This window comes from Marmota flaviventris, chromosome X (genome assembly GCF_047511675.1).
Source record: "Marmota flaviventris isolate mMarFla1 chromosome X, mMarFla1.hap1, whole genome shotgun sequence".
NCBI classification, from domain to species: Eukaryota; Metazoa; Chordata; class Mammalia; order Rodentia; family Sciuridae; genus Marmota; species Marmota flaviventris.
The window spans coordinates 5992732-6011873 of NC_092518.1; the positions used below are offsets into that span (position 1 = coordinate 5992732).

General features: G+C 40.2%; 1 protein-coding gene across 4 annotated transcripts; it reads left to right on the plus strand.

Annotated features, from left to right (window-relative positions):
- The first annotated feature begins 3960 nt into the window (after positions 1-3960).
- Positions 3961-15882, plus strand: Hccs (holocytochrome c synthase). 4 transcript variants are annotated; one of them, XM_027946492.2, is made up of 7 exons: positions 3961-4047; positions 4608-4761; positions 7224-7375; positions 11069-11217; positions 12250-12369; positions 13786-13872; positions 14420-15882. In XM_027946492.2, exons 2-7 carry the CDS (start codon positions 4650-4652, stop codon positions 14616-14618), a joined length of 819 nt encoding a protein of 272 aa, XP_027802293.2. In that variant the 5' UTR covers positions 3961-4047; positions 4608-4649; the 3' UTR covers positions 14619-15882. The 4 variants fall into 4 exon arrangements, with proteins under 4 accessions (XP_027802293.2, XP_027802294.2, XP_071462451.1 ...); XM_027946493.2 differs by having other exon boundaries at positions 3989-4075; XM_071606350.1 differs by having other exon boundaries at positions 3990-4020.
- Positions 15883-19142: the final 3260 nt, after the last annotated feature.

Consider the following 19142-nt stretch of genomic DNA (forward strand, 5'->3'; position numbering starts at 1 on the left):
AAGTGGAAAGAGTCAGGGTTTATCAAGGACAGAAGTCTCAAGGGAAAAATGAAACCTATAGTGTGGTTGGTATGTTTGAGTGCATTGAGAGGAGATTTATAATGCCAAAAGGAATTTTAGTGGTATCCATTAAAAACTAGACAAAGGAAAAAAAATCAAGGCAAGTACTAAATTCTAGCAAACAATTTTACAAGAAAAATAATCCTTTATTAGTCACTATATGGATCAGCTAGGAATAACATTTTCATGGTTATCATAATGTAAACACCAAGTTGCTAATTATCCACAATTGGATATAACTATTGATATGGGAGAGAGGAAGAAAATGTGCCTGTTTCTGTGTGCACCCATTTGAGGAGGAACAAGGGATGAGATTAAAAGTGTTACAATCCCATTGTCAACCATCTTCAATGATGGATGTTGTAATTGATCATTTTAAACTGGTGTGTGTGTGTCTGTGTGTGTGTTGTGTTGTGTTATATATCAATATTAGCATGTTGTCTGAAATATAGGTGGACAAAGGAGAATAAAGAGCAGTAAGTCTTTGCCTTCAGAATTGTGGATTAAGGATTTGCCACCACTATCTTCTTGCCCCCATGCCACTCCTCATTCAACATCCTGCTTAGTAACTCCTCTGCAAAGCATGGCTGGCACTTAATTTTCCCTTTTCTACCTACTTCCTGTCCATGACTTCACAGTAGTCACTTCTTCCTTTTGCCCCAGAAGATTCCCAACATACACATATCAAGAATGTAAATACGGTTATTCCTTTGCATACCTGTCTCTCCCATTAGCAGGGGTTCTTGCCTTCTTTTGTGCCATAGAGCATTTTGAAGTCTGATGAATTTTATGAGTGTCTCCTAATAATAGTATTTTTAAATGCATAAAACAAAATGCAAGGAATTAGCATGAATCTATTTTTATTGAAATATAGCTGTGAACTTATTAAAAATAAAACAGATTGATGATTGCTATATGCCAGGTTCCTCAGGAAATACAATATATACTGATGTGATAGTTGTGAAAAAAAAATGGTGTCTTAAAGCTAGGTGTGGTGGTGCACACCTGTAATCCCAGTGACTAGGGAGGCTGAGACAGGAAAGTTTGAGGCCAGCCTTGACAATTTAGTGAGAACCTGTCTCAAATTTTCTTTAAAAAAAGGGCTGGGGGTGTAGCTTAGTGATAAAGACCCTGGGTGGTTTAATATCTATCTTTCTCTCTCTCTCTCTCTCTCTCTCTCTCTCTCTCTCTCTCTCACACACACACACACACACACACACACAATCTCACAAATTTTAAATGCTGTCTTGATCCAAGTTCAAGGCATGGGCTAGAGAGCAACCAGTTCCCCTTTCTGAGCATTCTATTAAGTCTACACATAGAACCAACTCTCTTATTGGGCTCTCCTACTCTGGGCCACTATACAACTATCCTAATCACTCCATGGCCAGGTAACAGACTACTGGAGACAGCCCTGCCCCAGGGGCAACTGAAATTATTCAAATTAGACAATCCTAAACTTGTTGCACTGTCTCCCCCATTTCTTTCTCCTGAGAAGGCTCTTGCCCACAGATTCCCCCTCTCCCTGGTCTTGTGATAAATTCTGGTGCTTCCACATACCCCCAACCCCTGGTGACATGGCATGTACTCCCTGTCTTTGGATTTGGGAGTATAATAAACTATCTTTTCAAAGGCAATCATCTACTGTTGATCCTACCATATCAAAATAATAAAATTCATTAAACAATCTCAGATTTCAAGATTTGCATGGAGTGGTCTCATGAAGAGCTGCTAGAGAGTGACGGAAGAGGGGATAGGCACAGGGAGAAGATTAATGCTCATGGAGTTGCAATAGAATCCTCAGCTGATCCTCTAAACAGCTCTGAAACTGGTATGGCCCTTCTGTGTTGCCCCACTTGAAGCTAAGTTCTCTTAGAGAGTCTACTAATAGGATGCAGCCTGTCTTCAAGGAGGGAATGTAATTTTGCTGTGAGGCAGTTTTCTTCCGATAGAGGGCAATTCCTGAAGAAAAATTCAGCTGAGAGTTGTCAGCCACCATTACTCCTAGCACCCAAGGGGATGAGCAGTCTGGGCCCTGTGGGGAGATTTGGACATACTTCACAGAATCACTGCTGGTGATATAGGAAGACATATGCTTCTTAATTAACACTTTAATAAGATCAAATCACTTTAATTTTAAAGTAATTAATGGTATTTTCAGACAGAACAATCACATATGACATAATTTACCTGTGACTTCTATTAAATCCACATATAGCTACCACTACAGGAATTTGTTGCCTATATTTCTGATGGAAGAAAATGCTAAATTTCTGTTGGAGTAAATTTAAAATAGAGTTGTTCAAATCCACATACTCCATTAAGAAGACTTTGGAGGCTGTCGCGAGGGGGCAAAATTGTAACGTATGCAGTCGAGGGGAGAAATAAAGAATGTCCACGCACTTCTGCCCCTTTCAATGCTTTATTCACTCAAATTACTCAATACAGTTTCACTCTATAGGTTCTTAATCAAGAAAATGACAATCCTAATGCTATGCACTGCAATAGACATAATCAATTCATAGCAAACAATTCTAGATTGATTAATTCACAGCAAACAATTTTAGATTCATTCTAAGCACTGCAAAACACACTTAATCATGACAGGCTAATGACAGACTTTCCCTCTGCATGCTAAGTTCAAAAGTCTTAAGCCTTAGGTTTTATGTCCAGCAGATGCATACTCACTCAGACCGCAGTGACCAGGTCAGGAACCAAAGCAGGCTTTTCCTGGCATGGAGTGGACGACTGTTGAGAAGAGGGTCATAGGGAGAAGTTGCAGCTCTCACCAAGGTCCACATGAGGCAGTAGAGTTTGAGAGCGGTGAGAATCACACAGAGGATCAGGAACTATGACAAGTGATGGGATGTCAGTCCAGATCCTCATCAGGCTCTCCAGCATTCTTGTTTTGGCCGCTGAATCCCTCCCTGTTCATTAGCTCTATTATTTATACTAAATTTTGGAGTTTTGACCCCCCTTTCAATCCTTATCAGCTACCACTGGGTTTCTCAGTGACATCATTTACCCTGGGGTCAGAAACATCTGGTCTGGTGGTCTGCACCTTGATCTTCTTGTCTTTCCCTCTTATCAGGTGAGGACAGCCTGCCAGGGGCTTCACTGTTTATCAGGGTGAGGGGAAGTAACTCTCCATACTAGAGAGCTCTGTGGGTGTGCCTGGTGAGACTGCAGGTTTCAAACTGGATTTTTTAAAATGGAGTTGCTTAGGCTCAGGCCTAAGGCATCCTCACAGAGGCAGAACCCTGTCTTGTTCACTTGTCCTCTCCAGAATTATCCACAGTTCTGGATACCAAATGATGGTATTTTTTTCCCAGTACTGGGGATTGAACCAAGGTGAGCCCTGCCACCGAGCCACACCCCCAGACCTGTTTTGTTTTGTATTTTCAGACAGCATCTGGCCAAATTGCCCAGGCTGGCCTTGAACTTGTGATCCTCATGCCTCAGCTTCTGGACTCACCGGGATTACAGGCATGTGTCCTTGTGACCGGCCCTACTGATGCTTCTTGAAACATTACTATGATTTGGTTTGATCACTCTAAATTGTCTACATGTATAGAACTATAGTACTGTACCCCATAAACGAGTACAAATTAAGATTTTTAAATTTTAAAACTTGACAGGATTAAAGAAAACGGATAAAATTTAAAACTCCTCCCAAACACTCCCTCAGCCGCTCAAATTACGTGTAGCCGAATTCTCTCTACGGGAACCTCTAGACGATAAAAGCCCCTGCCACCTCTGTGAAGTTGAAAAAGGCACCCAGCAGCGACGGCCTCGCGATTATAGGTCAAAGCTCCGAGGAGGCGGGACCCTCTCTGTGATTGACAGAAACCCTTTCTTAGCCGGCAGTTTACGCCCGCGCACCCGGAAGTCCCGCCTTCAGAAAAGGAAGGAGCGGTGCAAGAGAGCGCCGGCCGTGACCGCGGCGACAGCGGTGACCCAGTGAGAGGAAGGCGGGGACGGTAGCAGGTCGTGGTCCTCGGGGTTTGGGTTGGAGGTTAGAGGCAGGGCCAGTAGCTGGGGGAGAAATCAGGTCGTGCTGGCCACGGCTGGTGGGGCCTGGGGACCATGCCCTGGAGCAGGTGGGACTGTGGGGATGGTACGGGAAGAGTGGCAGCACCCTGACTCCTCTGTCCCTTTTTCCCTTTCTTCCATCCTTCCTTCCTCGAATTTCCTTATCTGTGCTCTTCGCTAAGGCCTGGGGGACTAGGGATCAATTCTGATTTCAATGTGCCTACCCTCCCTCAGGAAGACCCCCGGGCTGCACACCACCTCTGTGAGGTGGTTTGGCCTGCCCACCACGTCTATGATGTGGTTTCTCAGAGACCACCTCACCTCAATCGCTTAATCCCCACTCGCTTAGAAATGTGCCCCCGGAGGGCAGGTTTCATACTGTTTCCCAAAGGCGGCAATATATTAAAGCCTAGTATGTTCCCATGATGGGACAAAAAGGATTGACTAGATTAAGAGGAACAAGGGAATAGCTGCATTCTAGGCATCAGCATTGATATGTCTCTTTGCTTTGACAGCTGGAAATTTAAAATTGTTTGGAGTCCACACTGATTCCAACCATGGGTTTGTCAGCCTCTACCCCTGCTGTTCCAGTTCAGACCTCAAATGCTTCAGATCATCAGACAGCATCACCGCCTTCAGGATGCCCAATGCATGAAGGGAAAATGAAAGGTAATTGACCCTTTGTGTAGAAAAGTAAAACAAGATATTTCTGAAAAGGTTCTAAAGGAAGAGGTGGTGTAGTTTGCTAGGGAGGCTTGTAGGCCTGGGAGTGAGGCACCCTGGAGCTGCTTACAAATTTTGTGATTATAGATAGGTTACTTCTCTAAGTCTATTATCTGTAACATGAGACTATAATGTTATCTCCGAGGGTTATCATGATGATTAATTAATAGGAGAGCATAGTGATTGCACCATGAATCATTCCCTGACTCCCCAAAGTTTTCCTGTGCTTCCATCAGTGCTTCTCAGGAGACATTTGCCCATGCTGGGAGACATTTTTATCACAACTGAGAGTACAGAGTACTCCTGGCATTGAGTGGGTGGAGATCAGGAACACTGTTAAACATCCTGTAATGCACAGGATGCCCCCCACAACAAACAATCATCCAGCCCAGATATCAAGAATACAAAGGTTGCATGGAAAACCTTGGTCCACATCTATCTGTCTTTTTTGTTGTTGTTGTTGTTGTTTAAGTTGTTGATAAACCTTTATTTTATTTATTTATTCATATGTGGTGCTGAGCATCCAACCCAGTGCCTTACACATGCCAGGCAAATGTGCTACCGCTGAGCCCCAGCCCCAGCCCATCTCTGTCTTAATAAATAAACTTTACTCCCATATATGCTACAATATCCTATAAAATAAGCCATCTCCAAATGGACTTGTGGTCTATTCTTTCAGGCAAAGCTGAAAATAAAAAGATTTCTTTGACTTTTAGACAGTGTATGTTGGCTTTTAATTTTTCATATTAAAGTTTGGTTTGAATCAGTAAGTCATGATGAGAGAGGCAATGTGGCATGTTTACTGAATGCTAATTCTTGCAGAGGTAGTCATTTATTTTCTGGGTGAGCCAGCCCACTTTTACAGGTCACTGCCAATTCTGTGCCAAGCACTTTTTGTTATTTCTTCCTGCACTGAGAGTAGTAGTGAATAAGAGGTGAAGATCCTTTGTCTGATGAAAATCCTGTATCTCATATTCATAATCCTGTGTGGTGGGTTTTCTGTTTTATAGCCAAGGAGACTAAGGCTCAGAATAAATAACCAATGCACTCCAAGTCACACAGGGTATAAGTGGCAAAGCTGTTGAAAACTCTGTGACCTTGGACAAGGACAGATCCAGTGCTCTTGTAGTATTGCTTATTCCATGAATTGAGACAGATCAGATGAAGCAGCTGTGCTTCTGCTCTGAGTGTCCATCCTCAGGGAGATCAGAGTCTTCTTTCTGGTTTCATTTCATTTGTTATTTATCCTAGAGCCAGTCTGATTTATAGTAAAGAATGTATTTGTAGATCAAAAGGGCTTCTAATTATATAATGTAAATTAACATGAGTGGGAATCAGTGCCCTTGAAAGGATTGATGCTTTGAATGGTAGAGAGGGAAGATATAGCAAGTTTGCTTTCATCTCTAAATTAGGCAACTGATGGGTATTAGGAAATGAGGGCCTGGGAGGAGAGGCCCAAGGAAGGAAGTGAAAGGAAACTCATCTTTTCTCTGTGTGTCACCAGCATTTGGTGTATTCCATTCTTCCTGCTGCTGCCTGAGTCAAGGATTCTATTACATAACAGCTGTTGTCCCAGGCTGCAGTTCTCCAGGAGCCTGCCTGCTGTGAACTCTTAGACCAACTTCTCAGTCCCCACACCTGACTGAATCAGGATCCAGATACATTGTCTGCCCTTCCTAGTGCTTAGTCATTAGGCTCATACCTTCCCCTTAAGAAGCACCTGGGTCCTAGATGGGTTGTGGGTTGTTTTCTTTAATGTCTCCCTTTTCTTGCTGTCTGCTGACAAGGAACAGCACCTTGGCTACCTAGTAGTTATCTGTGCCTTGTTTTAGTCTTGAAATAAAATACAATCAGAGTGGCATGGAGATTTTTCTTCAGCAGCCTTTATGAAATCTCTGCTCATTTTCTTCTGCTCCAGTACTTGCGAGAGTACATCAATAACAGATGATTGGACTGCAGTGGCATCCTGGCTGGGGCTGGGCTTGTCTGGAACTAATGGCTGGAAGTTAAGGAGACTCGGTGAAATGTGGCCCAGCCCCTACTTAGGTTCCTTTTACAGCTCCCAGGTGCTATTCCAAGCAGGAACTTTCTAACCTATTGCAAACACTATGGCATAAGCAATACATACTATTACATCTGCTGAGATATTTTCATTTATTTTTTCTGGGAGCATAATTTAATCATAGAATGGGGATTTTTTTTTTCAGAAGTACAGTAAATTTATTGAACCTTTTCCTCATCTACAAATTTTAGAACATTAGATAGCTTAGTTCGTGGCAGCTTTAAACAAAAGAAACACTTTTTCCTATGGTTGTCAGAACTTCAACTTCTTAAGGCCCCATTTGAGAGACCCAGATGTTATGCTTTTCTTCTGCTATGTTGACAGTTTTTATACTTGATTATTTCAGGCTGTCCAATGAATGCAGAACCCTCTGGTCCAACCTGTGAGAGCAAAACATACTCTGTGCCTGCCCACCAAGATCGTGCATATGAGTATGTGGAGTGTCCTGTTACAGGCGCTGCTGCTAAGAATAAGGAGAACCTGGATCCTTCAAATCTGGTAATATATACTGTTTCCTTCTTCCTGGAATATTTTATGTATAAATGCTTTTACAGACTCCTAAGACAATATGTAGACTGCTAGGATAGATTCTTCTGACATTTGAAAACTAAAGTTTGGTTTGCATATACAGTGAAAAGTCTAGAATGGGATACTAAATATAGTTTCAGAGAGCACCTGGGAAAGAAAACAGTGATTACAAAGACCCAGGGTAGCTTTACTAGGAATAAGCCACACCAAATGAGTATTTTCTCACGTGAAAGAGTTATTAGATGGTAGCAAGATCTTCCTTAAAGAACATATCTGGAGGTAGTAAGGTGTTTAGGTTGACCAGAACCTTGTAGGCATCTTACAAGATTGGTGTGCTTCTTCAGGCACTATTAGGAGCCAGCCACATGTTAATTGCTAGGATAGTACAGTGTCATCTGACTGCCAGCAAATTTAATGTCATCAAGAAATGAGGATGAGGATATTCATAATTTCTATAAAGCTCTATTATCTGTTTTGTTCTAAGCCCTGGGAGTGAGCAGTGTGCACAAGATAGGCTATGTTGTTGCCCTCGTGGACTTTTATTTTCTGTTATTATATTATTATGTAACCTACATTATTATTATAGTCTGCTACTATATAATTGTAACAGGGGTTCACTTGATGCTTTGACTATTTCCCTTGTGACTCTGAAACTTACATGTTTTCTTTCTTTTACCAACCTTCTTCTCCCTGATCTTCTTTTCCCTAACTTTCTCCTTCCTGATTTTCTCCTCCCTGATCTTCTTTTCCCTAATCTTCTCCTCCCTGATCTTCTCCTTATACATGTCTCCTCCCTAATCTCATTTTCTCTAAATTACCTTTTAAAAAACCCCCTGTTACCCATGATGGGCAGAATGACAGCCTTTGGAGCAGGAGTCCCCTGTGTTTCTCCTTTGCTAGAAAAGCAATAAACCTTCTTTTTCCTTTTTCTCAAAAAGGGATGAGGTACCTGTGGCTTCTTTATGTTTTATGATAGCCATACAACATAAGGAATTGTAGTCTCATTTGGAATCACATTTTAGTGGAGAGACAGACAGACTTGGGCTTATACTTTAGAGAGCCACAGGATGGCTGTCTAAATTAAAAATGTTTAGAAATTTTAGTGAACCAGGAACATTTAAAGGAACTAGAAATAGTCCTCAAAAAGAGAGATACAATAGCAGTGTCCACATCAGGAACTGAGAAACTGTGGTCCATGAGCTGTATCTGGCCCTCCACCTGCTTTTGAAAATAAAGGTTTGTTGGCATACAGCCATACTCATTCATTTATGTATTGTCCGTCACTGCTTTTACACAGTAGAGAAAGGAGCAGCAGAGTTGAGTAGTGTGACGTGGCACACAAAACCAAAAATATTGGCTATCTGGCTCTTGACAGAAATAGTTTATTTGAAGGCCTATGTGGAAGACAATCTTAGTGGCGTGCCTAAGGATCAATGGGTTGTGTCAACTATAACATCTACTATAAGAGGCCATGTAGAAAGCAACTTGGTAGCAATGGAACCAACCTACACACAGAGTGGACTCGTAGATGAAGCAGTAAGTGGCCTGTCTGCTGGAAACATTTATTTAATAGATATTTAGAGTTCCTCCAGCGTACTGAGGACTCTCCTAGGTTAGTTACAAAGATGCATAGGACACAACTTGTGCTCTCAACTTATTCACATTATAGTAAATTCCAGATGAGAAAAAGAGGCAATTACAGCTCAGTATACTCATTTATAGAGAAAAGCCCAGGATTACTTGGGAGGGATTAGTATCCTAGACTTCAGGTTCAAGAACAGGGAAGGGGTTGTGGTCAAACCTCAGTAAGGACCCTGCCAAACTATAAGGAAATGGCTGTGTTGAAGAAGTTGGATGAGATAAGGGTTTCTTACCCTTGGTACTGTTGACACTTGGGGCTTAGTAATTCCTTCCTGTGGGAGTTACCCTGTGCACTGTAGGATGTGTAGCATTATTCCTGGCTTCTACCCACTAGATGCCAGGAGAACTCTCTCCACTTAGTTGTGACTATCAAAAATATCTCTAGACATTGCAAAGAGTACCCCAGTAGACCACTGGTCCAGATCATATCTAATAGCCTAGTGGTTCAGAACATGAGCCTTTTAGAATCTTAGATATCTATACTCTTGTCCCAAGGGATCATTATATGTAGCGAGAATACTAATAACAGCTAGATTTTCTTGTGGTCATTTTTGAGGCATTCAAGCAAAGTACCATGCACTTTTTCTTTTATCCTCATAATAGCCTCATGTGGTCAGTGTTTCTTGTCCTTGTTTTAGAACTGAAGATACTGGGAGTGAGAGTGAGCAGCTTGCCCCATGCCATTCAGCTAAGAAGTGGCAAAGCCAAACTGAAGCCCATCTGCCTCAGACTTATGTCCTTAAAAATGCTAGTGGTGACAGTACAGGCAATCATTGCAGATCTTACCATACAAAGCTCTCCTTCTATTGTAATTCAAAGTAGGGGCCATGTTATGGCTGAGAGTTTTATTTTTTTCCATATTTTTTTTTTTACTGGTGCACTACTAATTACACATAATGGCAGGATTCATTGTTACATATTTATAGATGCACATGATATAATCATATACTTTGGCCAATATCATTCAATTATTCATGTGTATCTGTTAGAGAAAGTCTTTCACACTTCTAATACAAAAAGAAGTTCTAACCAGTTTTCAACTTGGGGTGCTTGCCAGGGGACAGTTGACTTATTTATGTCTGGAGACAGTTTTCATCATCACAACTGGGCAGGAGTGTCACAACTGGGCAGAAGCTGAGGATAATGCTAAATAACCTACAGTACTCAGTGTAACAGAACCCCTTAACCAAAAATCAGCCCCTAAAGTCAACAGTGCTGAAGGTGCAAGACCCTGACCTAAGTTGGCTGTTAATTAACATAACAGTACTGACTGCTGACCCCTGAATGGGAGAAGGGATTGTGCCACACCTTTGGTCTGGCATTATTGCAGTGCAAATATTCATTTATATTGTGTTCAGCCCAAAGTCTGAAAGCATAAGCAGAATTGTACATGTATGAATGTTTAAAAAGAAAGTTGCATTATATATATAGTCTGTGAGATTTTCTTCAAAAGTTCAAAAGAGATAAAGAGTTAATAGTCAGTTTTGAATAACCTGTCAAAAAAGTTTTTTTTTTTTTTTTTTAAACCAGGGGCTGAACCTATGGGCACTTAAACACTGAGCCACATTCCTAGCCCCTTTCTTTTTTTAATTTTTGAGACAAGGCTTCTCTAAGTTGCTGACGCTGACTTTGAACTTGTGTTCCTCCTGGCTCAGCCTCTTGAGCTGCTGAGATTATAAAAAGAATTTTAGAAATGCTTGTAGTTTATATTAGTTTTTACTTCTGTGTCCTTGGTGATATCACTTCTAAATTTGTTCAAAAGAGAGAGAGCAAAATTTAACCACAGTATCTATTTACCATTTATGAGAATTTAATCATGGAGGAAATAAGCTTCAGTATTCTGAAGTTTCAGAACAATCCAAATATCTAAGAGGCTTGAAGTTTTGATGTCAGTGGGTTAGTGGGGAATCTGTGCTTTGTGTGTGATCCATTGCTTTCCAGTAGATACTTAATTATATTCATATATCCCACTTTATGTCATGTTTCTAGCATTTATTAAACAAATCTACTTACTTTATTTAGATGCCACCACCTAATCAAACACCAGCTCCAGATCAGCCCTTTGCATTGTCTACCGTCAGAGAGGAGTCATCCATTCCACGAGCAGATTCAGAGAAAAAGTGGGTTTATCCTTCCGAACAGATGTTCTGGAATGCAATGTTAAGGAAAGGGTAAGTGAATGAGCATATTGTTTAAAATATAAATTTGCTTGTTAAATTCATCTAAGAATTGAATGTTAGTTTTTTTACCTCAAAAAAATACAGCAAGTTTTTAATGAGTTAATTAGCTTATAATCAACAGAATTTTTAGACTTGTCAGAATATAAGTTCAAGGCCAATTTTGAGGTCAGGTTCTCCAGAGAAACAGAATCAACAGGACTGGGAGAGCAGGGCAAGATTTATTTTCAGGAATTGACTAACATGATCATGGAAGCTGACAAATCCCAAGATCTACAGCTGACAAACTAGCTACCCAATAGAGCCAATGGTATAGTGCTAGTCCGAGTCTGAAGGCTTGAAACCCAGGAAGAGCTGACATTTTAGTGTGAGTCTGAAAAACAGGAGAAGACTATAATGTTTCAGTTCAAGCTTCTGCTTATGAGAAGATCAGCCCTTTTCTTACATTTAGGCCTGAAACTGATTGGATATAGCCCACCCATGTGGAGCACGACAGTCTCCTTTACTCATTCTGCTGATTGAAATGTTGATCTCATTCAGATCCCCCGCACTGACATGCTCAGTGTTTGGCCACATGGCTCCATGACCCCATCAAATCGCACATAAAATTGACCATCATAGCCAGTAATAGCTTTTTTCTTTTAAAGGAAAGAAATGCTAATGTAGAGAATACTTTTTAAAAGTTGGAGCTTCATTAATCAATGTTACTAACTGAAGAAACCATCTTTAAAAGAACCATCTTTAAAAATAGATGTTTCCATAAGTCTGGCTTTTGGAAATTCAGTGAAATGAGAGTAACTTCATTATTAATCTTCAATTTTAATGTTTGTGTGGTAGCTTTTGATTTATGGCACTATTCCATGATCATAAGTAAATCTTTAAAATGAGTCTTAGATTCATTGAATTCATAGAAAATGAGCATTCTTAGTTTTTTTGTAATTTTGTAAATCACTTTATGAATATTTGGATTAACTTTTTGGCATTATCAGTAATGTTTGTCACATTTTACCAAATGTGCTTTCATAGGTGGAAGTGGAAGGATGAGGATATTAGTCAGAAAGATATGTATAATATCATTAAAATTCACAATCAGAACAATGAACAGGCCTGGAAGGAGATTTTGAAGTGGGAAGCTCTTCATGCTGCGTAAGTATGATTGAGATCTTAAAAAGTACTTCCAGTGTCGTTTATATTTTGTATCAACTTCTACAGTTTTAGCATTAAAATAATTTGATATTTAAATAAAATACTTATAAAACTGTCCTGTGACATTTTGTGGGACAGATTATCCCTCCATATTCATGTGAAAAACAGCAACCATTTTATTAGGCTTGTGGACTTGGTGGGTCCAGAATGCAGAAAAGACAAAGATAGCTCCTCTCTACTCCCTGATGTCTGGGGCCTCAACTCCCAAGTCAGGGATGGTTGCATATCCATGGACTGGAGACCTCTGAAGGTGTCACCATTTACTTGTCCAGCAGGTGGTGCTGGCCATCTTTCAGACCAGCCTGCTTATGGCTTCTAAATGTGACTGTTTTGGCTTCCTCGCATCATGGTACCAGGAGCTAGGGTTCCAAAAAGCACCAAGCAAAGCTGTGTCTTCTTTTCTGACTTAGCCTCAGAAGTCCCATATTGATACAAGCCTGCCCAAGTTCAAGGGGAGGGAACAGAGACCCCCACCTCTCAGTGAGAGGAGTTCCACAGTCCATTGAAAGCAGAATACATAGGAAGAGAGGTACTAAAATGCTCTGTGTCCTAAGCCAGATGGGAAGATGCTTTTGTTCCCTCAGCACCATCTATTGAATCCCCATTAGGAATAACCCTAAGAGATGTCTCATTATGGGGCCCCTTTTCTCAGGGAGATTTGGTAAATGTATATGCTATGGTGATAGGATCTGTGTCTTTAGAGACCAGTGGTTCTCAACACCTTCTGGAAAGTTTGTTACAATGCTGCATGCTGGGCTTCACCTCAGCCCAAGAACCAGATCATTTCATAATCTGTGGTTTGCATTTCACATTCCTCACAAAATGTGATTAATTTGTTTCTTAGCTAAAATTTACTTATTGATTTATTTTATGGGTTTTTTATTCAGTTTGTTTTTTTATCCAGAGAAAATATATTTTTTAATTTATTTATTTGTTCCAATTTGTTATACATGACAGAAGAATGCATTTCAGTTAATAGTACACAAATGGAACAGAATTTTTCATTTCTCTGGTTGTATACAAAGTAGTCACACCATTCATATCTTCTTACATGTACCTAGGGTAATGATGTCCATCTCATTCCACTGTCTTTCCTATCCCCATTCCCCCTCAGTACAAACAAATGCCCCAGTCTGGAGGGAGGAGGGGAAAGTAAAAGGCACCCAATCCAGAAGGAAAGAGGAATATTTTCAATAAATAGGGACATTTTATTTGAATTGCTTTAGATGCTGCTATATCAATGCAGTATTATGTGAAATGCATACAGGAATATGTGTATTATTGAAAAACTGGAATATATCCTTGTCAAAGGAAAGAAAGTATTTTAATAGGTTTTTCTCCTTTGGCATTTTCCAGGGAGTGCCCTTGTGGTCCATCCTTGATCCGATTTGGAGGGAAAGCAAAACAGTATTCACCAAGAGCAAGAATTCGTTCCTGGATGGGGTGAGTGTCAGTGCCAAAATGTTATTTTGCATACCTCAGATCAGGGTCAACTTTTTCTTGGCACCAGAGTCTAAGAACTGTAGTGCCATCTTCTAAAACTCATTCAGTATTCAGCTATAGATTTCCTTCTCTCCTTGAGGTTTGCTCCTTGATGGGCAGATGTGTTAAGATGTAGTGGCTAGCTTACTATTTAATTATCTGAGGATCCAATTGAGTTCTCTTCTGTATTCTTGGATCCATCTTTTGCTCCTCCTATAATCTTTGGGTAACATCTGCTTAGTGTTCCTAACTTTTCTCCTAGTAAATAGTTAAATGGCCCAGGTTTCTTTCCTGTGGATCTTTTTCCTTTGTAAGGGAATAAGCAGTCATGTGACCTGGACTTATCAGTCATTCAGTGCCATGTTCCCTTAGTCTCTGAGCCTCACCTTCCCAGTCAGGTGTTTGCTGTTGAGAGCAGGCAAGTGCTGCTTCTCAGCCACTCTCACGACCAAACCAGCACCAAATGCCCAGCCAGTGATTTATACCCACTAGCATGCTTTCATTCCAGGTATGAGCTGCCTTTTGACAGGCACGATTGGATCATCAACCGCTGTGGCACAGAAGTTAGATATGTTATAGATTATTATGATGGTGGTGAAGTCAACAAGGACTACCAGTTCACCATCTTGGACGTCCGCCCTGCCTTGGATTCGCTTTCAGCAGTATGGGACAGAATGAAAGTTGCTTGGTGGCGCTGGACATCATAACCACTGTTTTGTTTGTGATGCAAAGTATAAACTATTTTTTTTTCTGAGAGATACATTAAACTATTTTCCCCAAACTGAACTGCACTCATGATGTAACGGGAACTTCAAGTGGGTCATACACTTCATCCTCCACTTAGCAAAGGGCCCCTGCTCCATTCAGTTTTGAGCTGCATTTTGCCTTGCAGTTTATAGCAAATAGTTCTAAGTTTTCTTCCCGTTTGGTTTAAGTGGGAAGCAGTCCCTCAGTTTGTCCGTTAGCTGCAATATTGCCTATGTATTTCATCTAGAAAAGTCTGAAAAACCTCTGAAAAAGTTTTTTTAGAAAGTGAGGAAAGCTGCTTTTTTCTTACCATTTTCTCAGGAATATTTGAGAGGTAAAACCTGAAAGCCAGTGTACTGCTAATGAGCTTTTACCTGGTCAAATCTTTTAACTAAAATCATTTATTATAAATAAGCAATATCTTTTTAAAAAGAGACTATTATTTCTGAAGTCCCTACAATTTAGTAGAGACCCTGAACAAAATGCAAAGCCATACCCTAGCACTCCAACAAGACTAAGGTGTGTCTTGGCTCTCAATTCTTATTTATATGCATTTTTCAGACTGGGCCTTGTTAAAGAAGTTTCAACTCACCATGAGGTGCTGATGCATATGCTTTGAAACATATATTTTAATTTTTAAAATATTTTCCTGTTGTTCTGATATGTAACTCTGCTTCCCCAAACAGGTCTCTTCATTGTCCCTGGAATTTAAAGTTATCCCAACTTTGAGTCCCATTCCTTCCTCCATTGGAAGCCTTCCTTCTGGTTGGCTTAATCCGGATTTAAAAGTCTGGCTCAAGTCACAGTGCCAGTGATTATATTTAGCTGAGTATTAACATTCACAAGAAGAGTATTTTTCTCAGATGTAGTTATGTTTGCATTAATTCACTGTCTCAATTTTTATGTTTTAAAGAAGCTTTAAGCTTGGTGTTGAAATTCCTTGTATCAGTAACCCCAAAACTGATTGTTCTAATTATAACAGCATGTTACAAATGACTGTTTTTTAAAGTGTTGATAATATTAAATCCTTTAATTTATCCTGAATACTGTAGTGTTAAATTAGTGGATGAAATTGGCAGTCTCTGAGTTATTAATTTGGTATGGATTTCTTGGGTGTGTCAGTTTTGTGTGGAGTTTCAAAAATCCAAAAAGCTTAAGTTCTACATGTCAAGAGTATTTTGTACATTTTTAAATAAAGCTGATAATTAACAGGTTTTGAAAATCTTTCAGAGTAACCTTATAGTTAATTTTTCTTCAGACATGCAGTCTCTACAAAAGTAATGCCATAGTCTCCCTACTTGGGTCAGATATTTTCTCATCTGTTAATCACATATTTTTTAAACTGTAGAGGGAAATACTTATTGTTGGCTTTTTTCCTGGTCCTGAGTGCTCTTGATTGAGTATAGGATTAGGCATTACGTGAAACAAAGCATTGTAACTAGAAACTGAAAATTAAGCCATATGCAAAAGGTTTCAGCCCTGTTACTGGGCTGTAGTCTTTTTTGAAACAGACAATCTTGAAAGTAAACTGTCAAGCAAATTTGATGACAATGTCAACAGTTTTTTTTTTTAATATTTATTTTTTAGTTGTAGTTGGACACAATACCTTTATTTTAATGTGGTGCTGAGGATCAAACCCAGGGTCTCGCATGTGCTAGGCGAGTGCTCTACTGCTGAGCCACAACTCCGACCCAAGATCAACAGTTTAATATACCCTTTTACTACTTCAAGAAAAGACTGTATAGCCTACTGGGTACTCAGAGCTGCTGTGTGTCTAGATTATACTTGATTGTGTCTGGAAACAGGACTTATCTGCTCTGAAAGGAGTTTTCACATATAACTTGAAATTCATTTTGGATCATCTCTGGGGTTTTAAACTAAGTCTCATGAAAAAATACTATTTAGAATTAGAATACATTACTATACATCAGGGAAAGTATTACTAGATGGGAGTTCAAACCGGGATTGCATTTTAACATCCAATCCTATGAATTCAGTCGTTAACATTCATGAATGTGTATGTCCACACTTTGCATCTTATTGAGAATACAATATTACAGAAGGTACATCCCCTACCTTCAGGAAATCAGTCTTTTGGAGGGCAGTCTGTAAATGAAATGATGGAATTAGTAGAATTCCAGTTGAAGGAACACATTGTAATAATGAGAGGGGGGGCAAATTCACATAAGAATTTTTGAGTATATAGCTATTAATTCCTTACTGAGTCATCAATATGGTTATTGCTCCCTAGTGAAAGCAACACAATCTATTTCCTGTATCACCTTTGCAATGACTATGGGAATTGTTCATAGGTTTGAGGCTGCTTGTGTGGTGATTAAGAATGTGTGTCTTGGCTGGGCACGGTGGCACACACCTCCCAGCAGCTTGGGAGGCTGAGGCAGGAGGATGGAGAGTTCAAAGCCAGCCTCAGCAATGGTGAGGTGCTAAGCAACTCAGTAAAACCATGTCTCTACATAAAATACAAAATAGGGCTGGGGATGTGGCTTGGTGGTTGAGTGCCTGAGTTCAATCCCCAGTCCCCCCCCACCCTCAGTGTGGATGTGGAAAACAGTTTGGAGGGGGCTGGGGATGTGTCTCAAGTGGTAGCACGCTCGCCTGGCATGCGTGCGGCAAACACACATACAAACAAAGATGTTGTGTCTGCCGATAACTGAAAAATAAATATTAAAAAATTCTCTCTCTCTCTCTCTCTTTAAAAAAAAAGAGTTTGGAGTCTTTGCTCTGCCCTTTATTTGCTGTATGATCTTAATGTCTCTGGGCCTCAGCTTTTGCTGCTGTCAAGTGAGAATAATCAAACAGCTCTACTAGAGTTGTCTTGCATGTTCTGTGAGATGAGGCCATCACCATGTGACCAACAAGAAGTAAAGTGAGATTGTGCATCAGGGATAGAAAACAGTGCTGACACATACTCCACAGTCTAGCATCCTCTATTCCTCTGAGAAGATTCTATTTAGGAGGCTAAAAACAGGCTCTATTCCTAATTTTTGTCAGTTTTAAGTATTAGCAGGTATATGAATGCCTGCTGTAAGCAAGCTCATGTTATTTAAAACCACCAAAAGGGATCTTTAAAAATAAACAAGACAGTGACATTTGGTTTACTTACTATGACAGTTCCACTTGACAAAAATAAAGAGTATATTTAAGCTCTTGTGTTTCCTTATCTAAAATGTAGCACTGTGAATGTAGAAACCAAGTCTATAAATAGTAAGGGAATGGTTAGAAAGTGTTTAAAGGAGAATTACTAAAAATATTGCCATGAAGCTGGAAAGGGCTGGGAAAATACTGTACGAATCCAGAATAATTCTCTTCTCTCCTTTGCAGTGGTTTCTTAAATTTCCTTTAAGAAAATGGAACTGGAATTATAGATAATGCATGATAGATAAGATTCATGTAGGAATAAAGTGGCACTACTGACCCACAGCACCCCAAAAGTAAATGGCTCAGTGTTGAAAGATTAGTGAATAATGTGCTGTGTTTATGTGCTTTCACCTAAAATCTAATGTATAGTCATTTTGATTCAGCTGGATTTTTTAAAAATACAGTTTGACATTGTTCAGACAAAGATTGCATTAGAGCATTATTTGGGATCTTGCTGTCTCTCTCCCTTTTCTGGTTTCCCCAGCAAGCTGCTTCTCAAACTTCTATGTAGATCAGAATGCCCTGGAAGGCTTATTAAAACACAGATGGCTAGGCCCCAGCCCAGCGTTCCTGATCCAATAGGCCCAGGGTGGCAGGAAATTTGCCTTCCTAATGAGCTCCCTGGAGATGCTGCTGCTACTGGTCCAGGGACCACAATTTGAACCTCTCTTTCCTCTGCTGAGTCCTTTCAGCTTTTACTCCACCCCCCACCATCTTTCCAGTTACCACATATTCACATTGCCTTGGGTCAAAGTTCCAAGCAGGAGATGTGAATGCAAATATTCAATAGAAATACCATTTTTCTAATTTTGCTTATTCCCCATTTCTTCCCTAGAGTCTCCCTTCTCCCCTCAGTTCTGAAGGCTGCATACATTTTACTATGTTTTGTTTTAATAACTTTTCTTTGGAAAATTTATTGTCTCCCATGACTCTTGTAGGTGATAACAGTGGGGCAGAATGACAAAGGGGTGACGATGATGGCTCCCCCAGAGTGGCTCATAGGAAACCCCTATTGTACTATGTGCTGCTTCTATGTGAATTGTGGTCTTGAGAGAAAAAAAACTTTGTTGGTGGCTGCTCCCTGATCAGCCCAGGTGTTCTGGGTTGTTCCGGAGACTTGACCTTTGCTCACCATATTAGTTTGCCAGGGCAGCTGTAGCCAAGTGCTACAGATGTAGCTTAAGCAACAGAAATTTTTCTCTCACAGTTCTAGAGGCCAAAAGTACAAGATCAAGGTGTTATCAGGGCTGTGATTCCTTTGAAGTCTCTTGGGGAGGATCTGTTCCAAGTCTGTCTCCCAGTTTCTAATAAGTTCTTTGGCTCTT

Excerpts from the sequence above, each read along its gene's own strand:
- Hccs (XM_027946492.2), top strand. The coding sequence starts at position 4,650 with ATGGGTTTGTCAGCCTCTACCCCTGCTGTTCCAGTTCAGACCTCAAAT. Across the intron at positions 4,762-7,223 it reads GCATGAAGGGAAAATGAAAG|GCTGTCCAATGAATGCAGAA; the intron begins GTAATTGACCCT and ends TGATTATTTCAG. Across the intron at positions 12,370-13,785 it reads TGGGAAGCTCTTCATGCTGC|GGAGTGCCCTTGTGGTCCAT; the intron begins GTAAGTATGATT and ends GGCATTTTCCAG.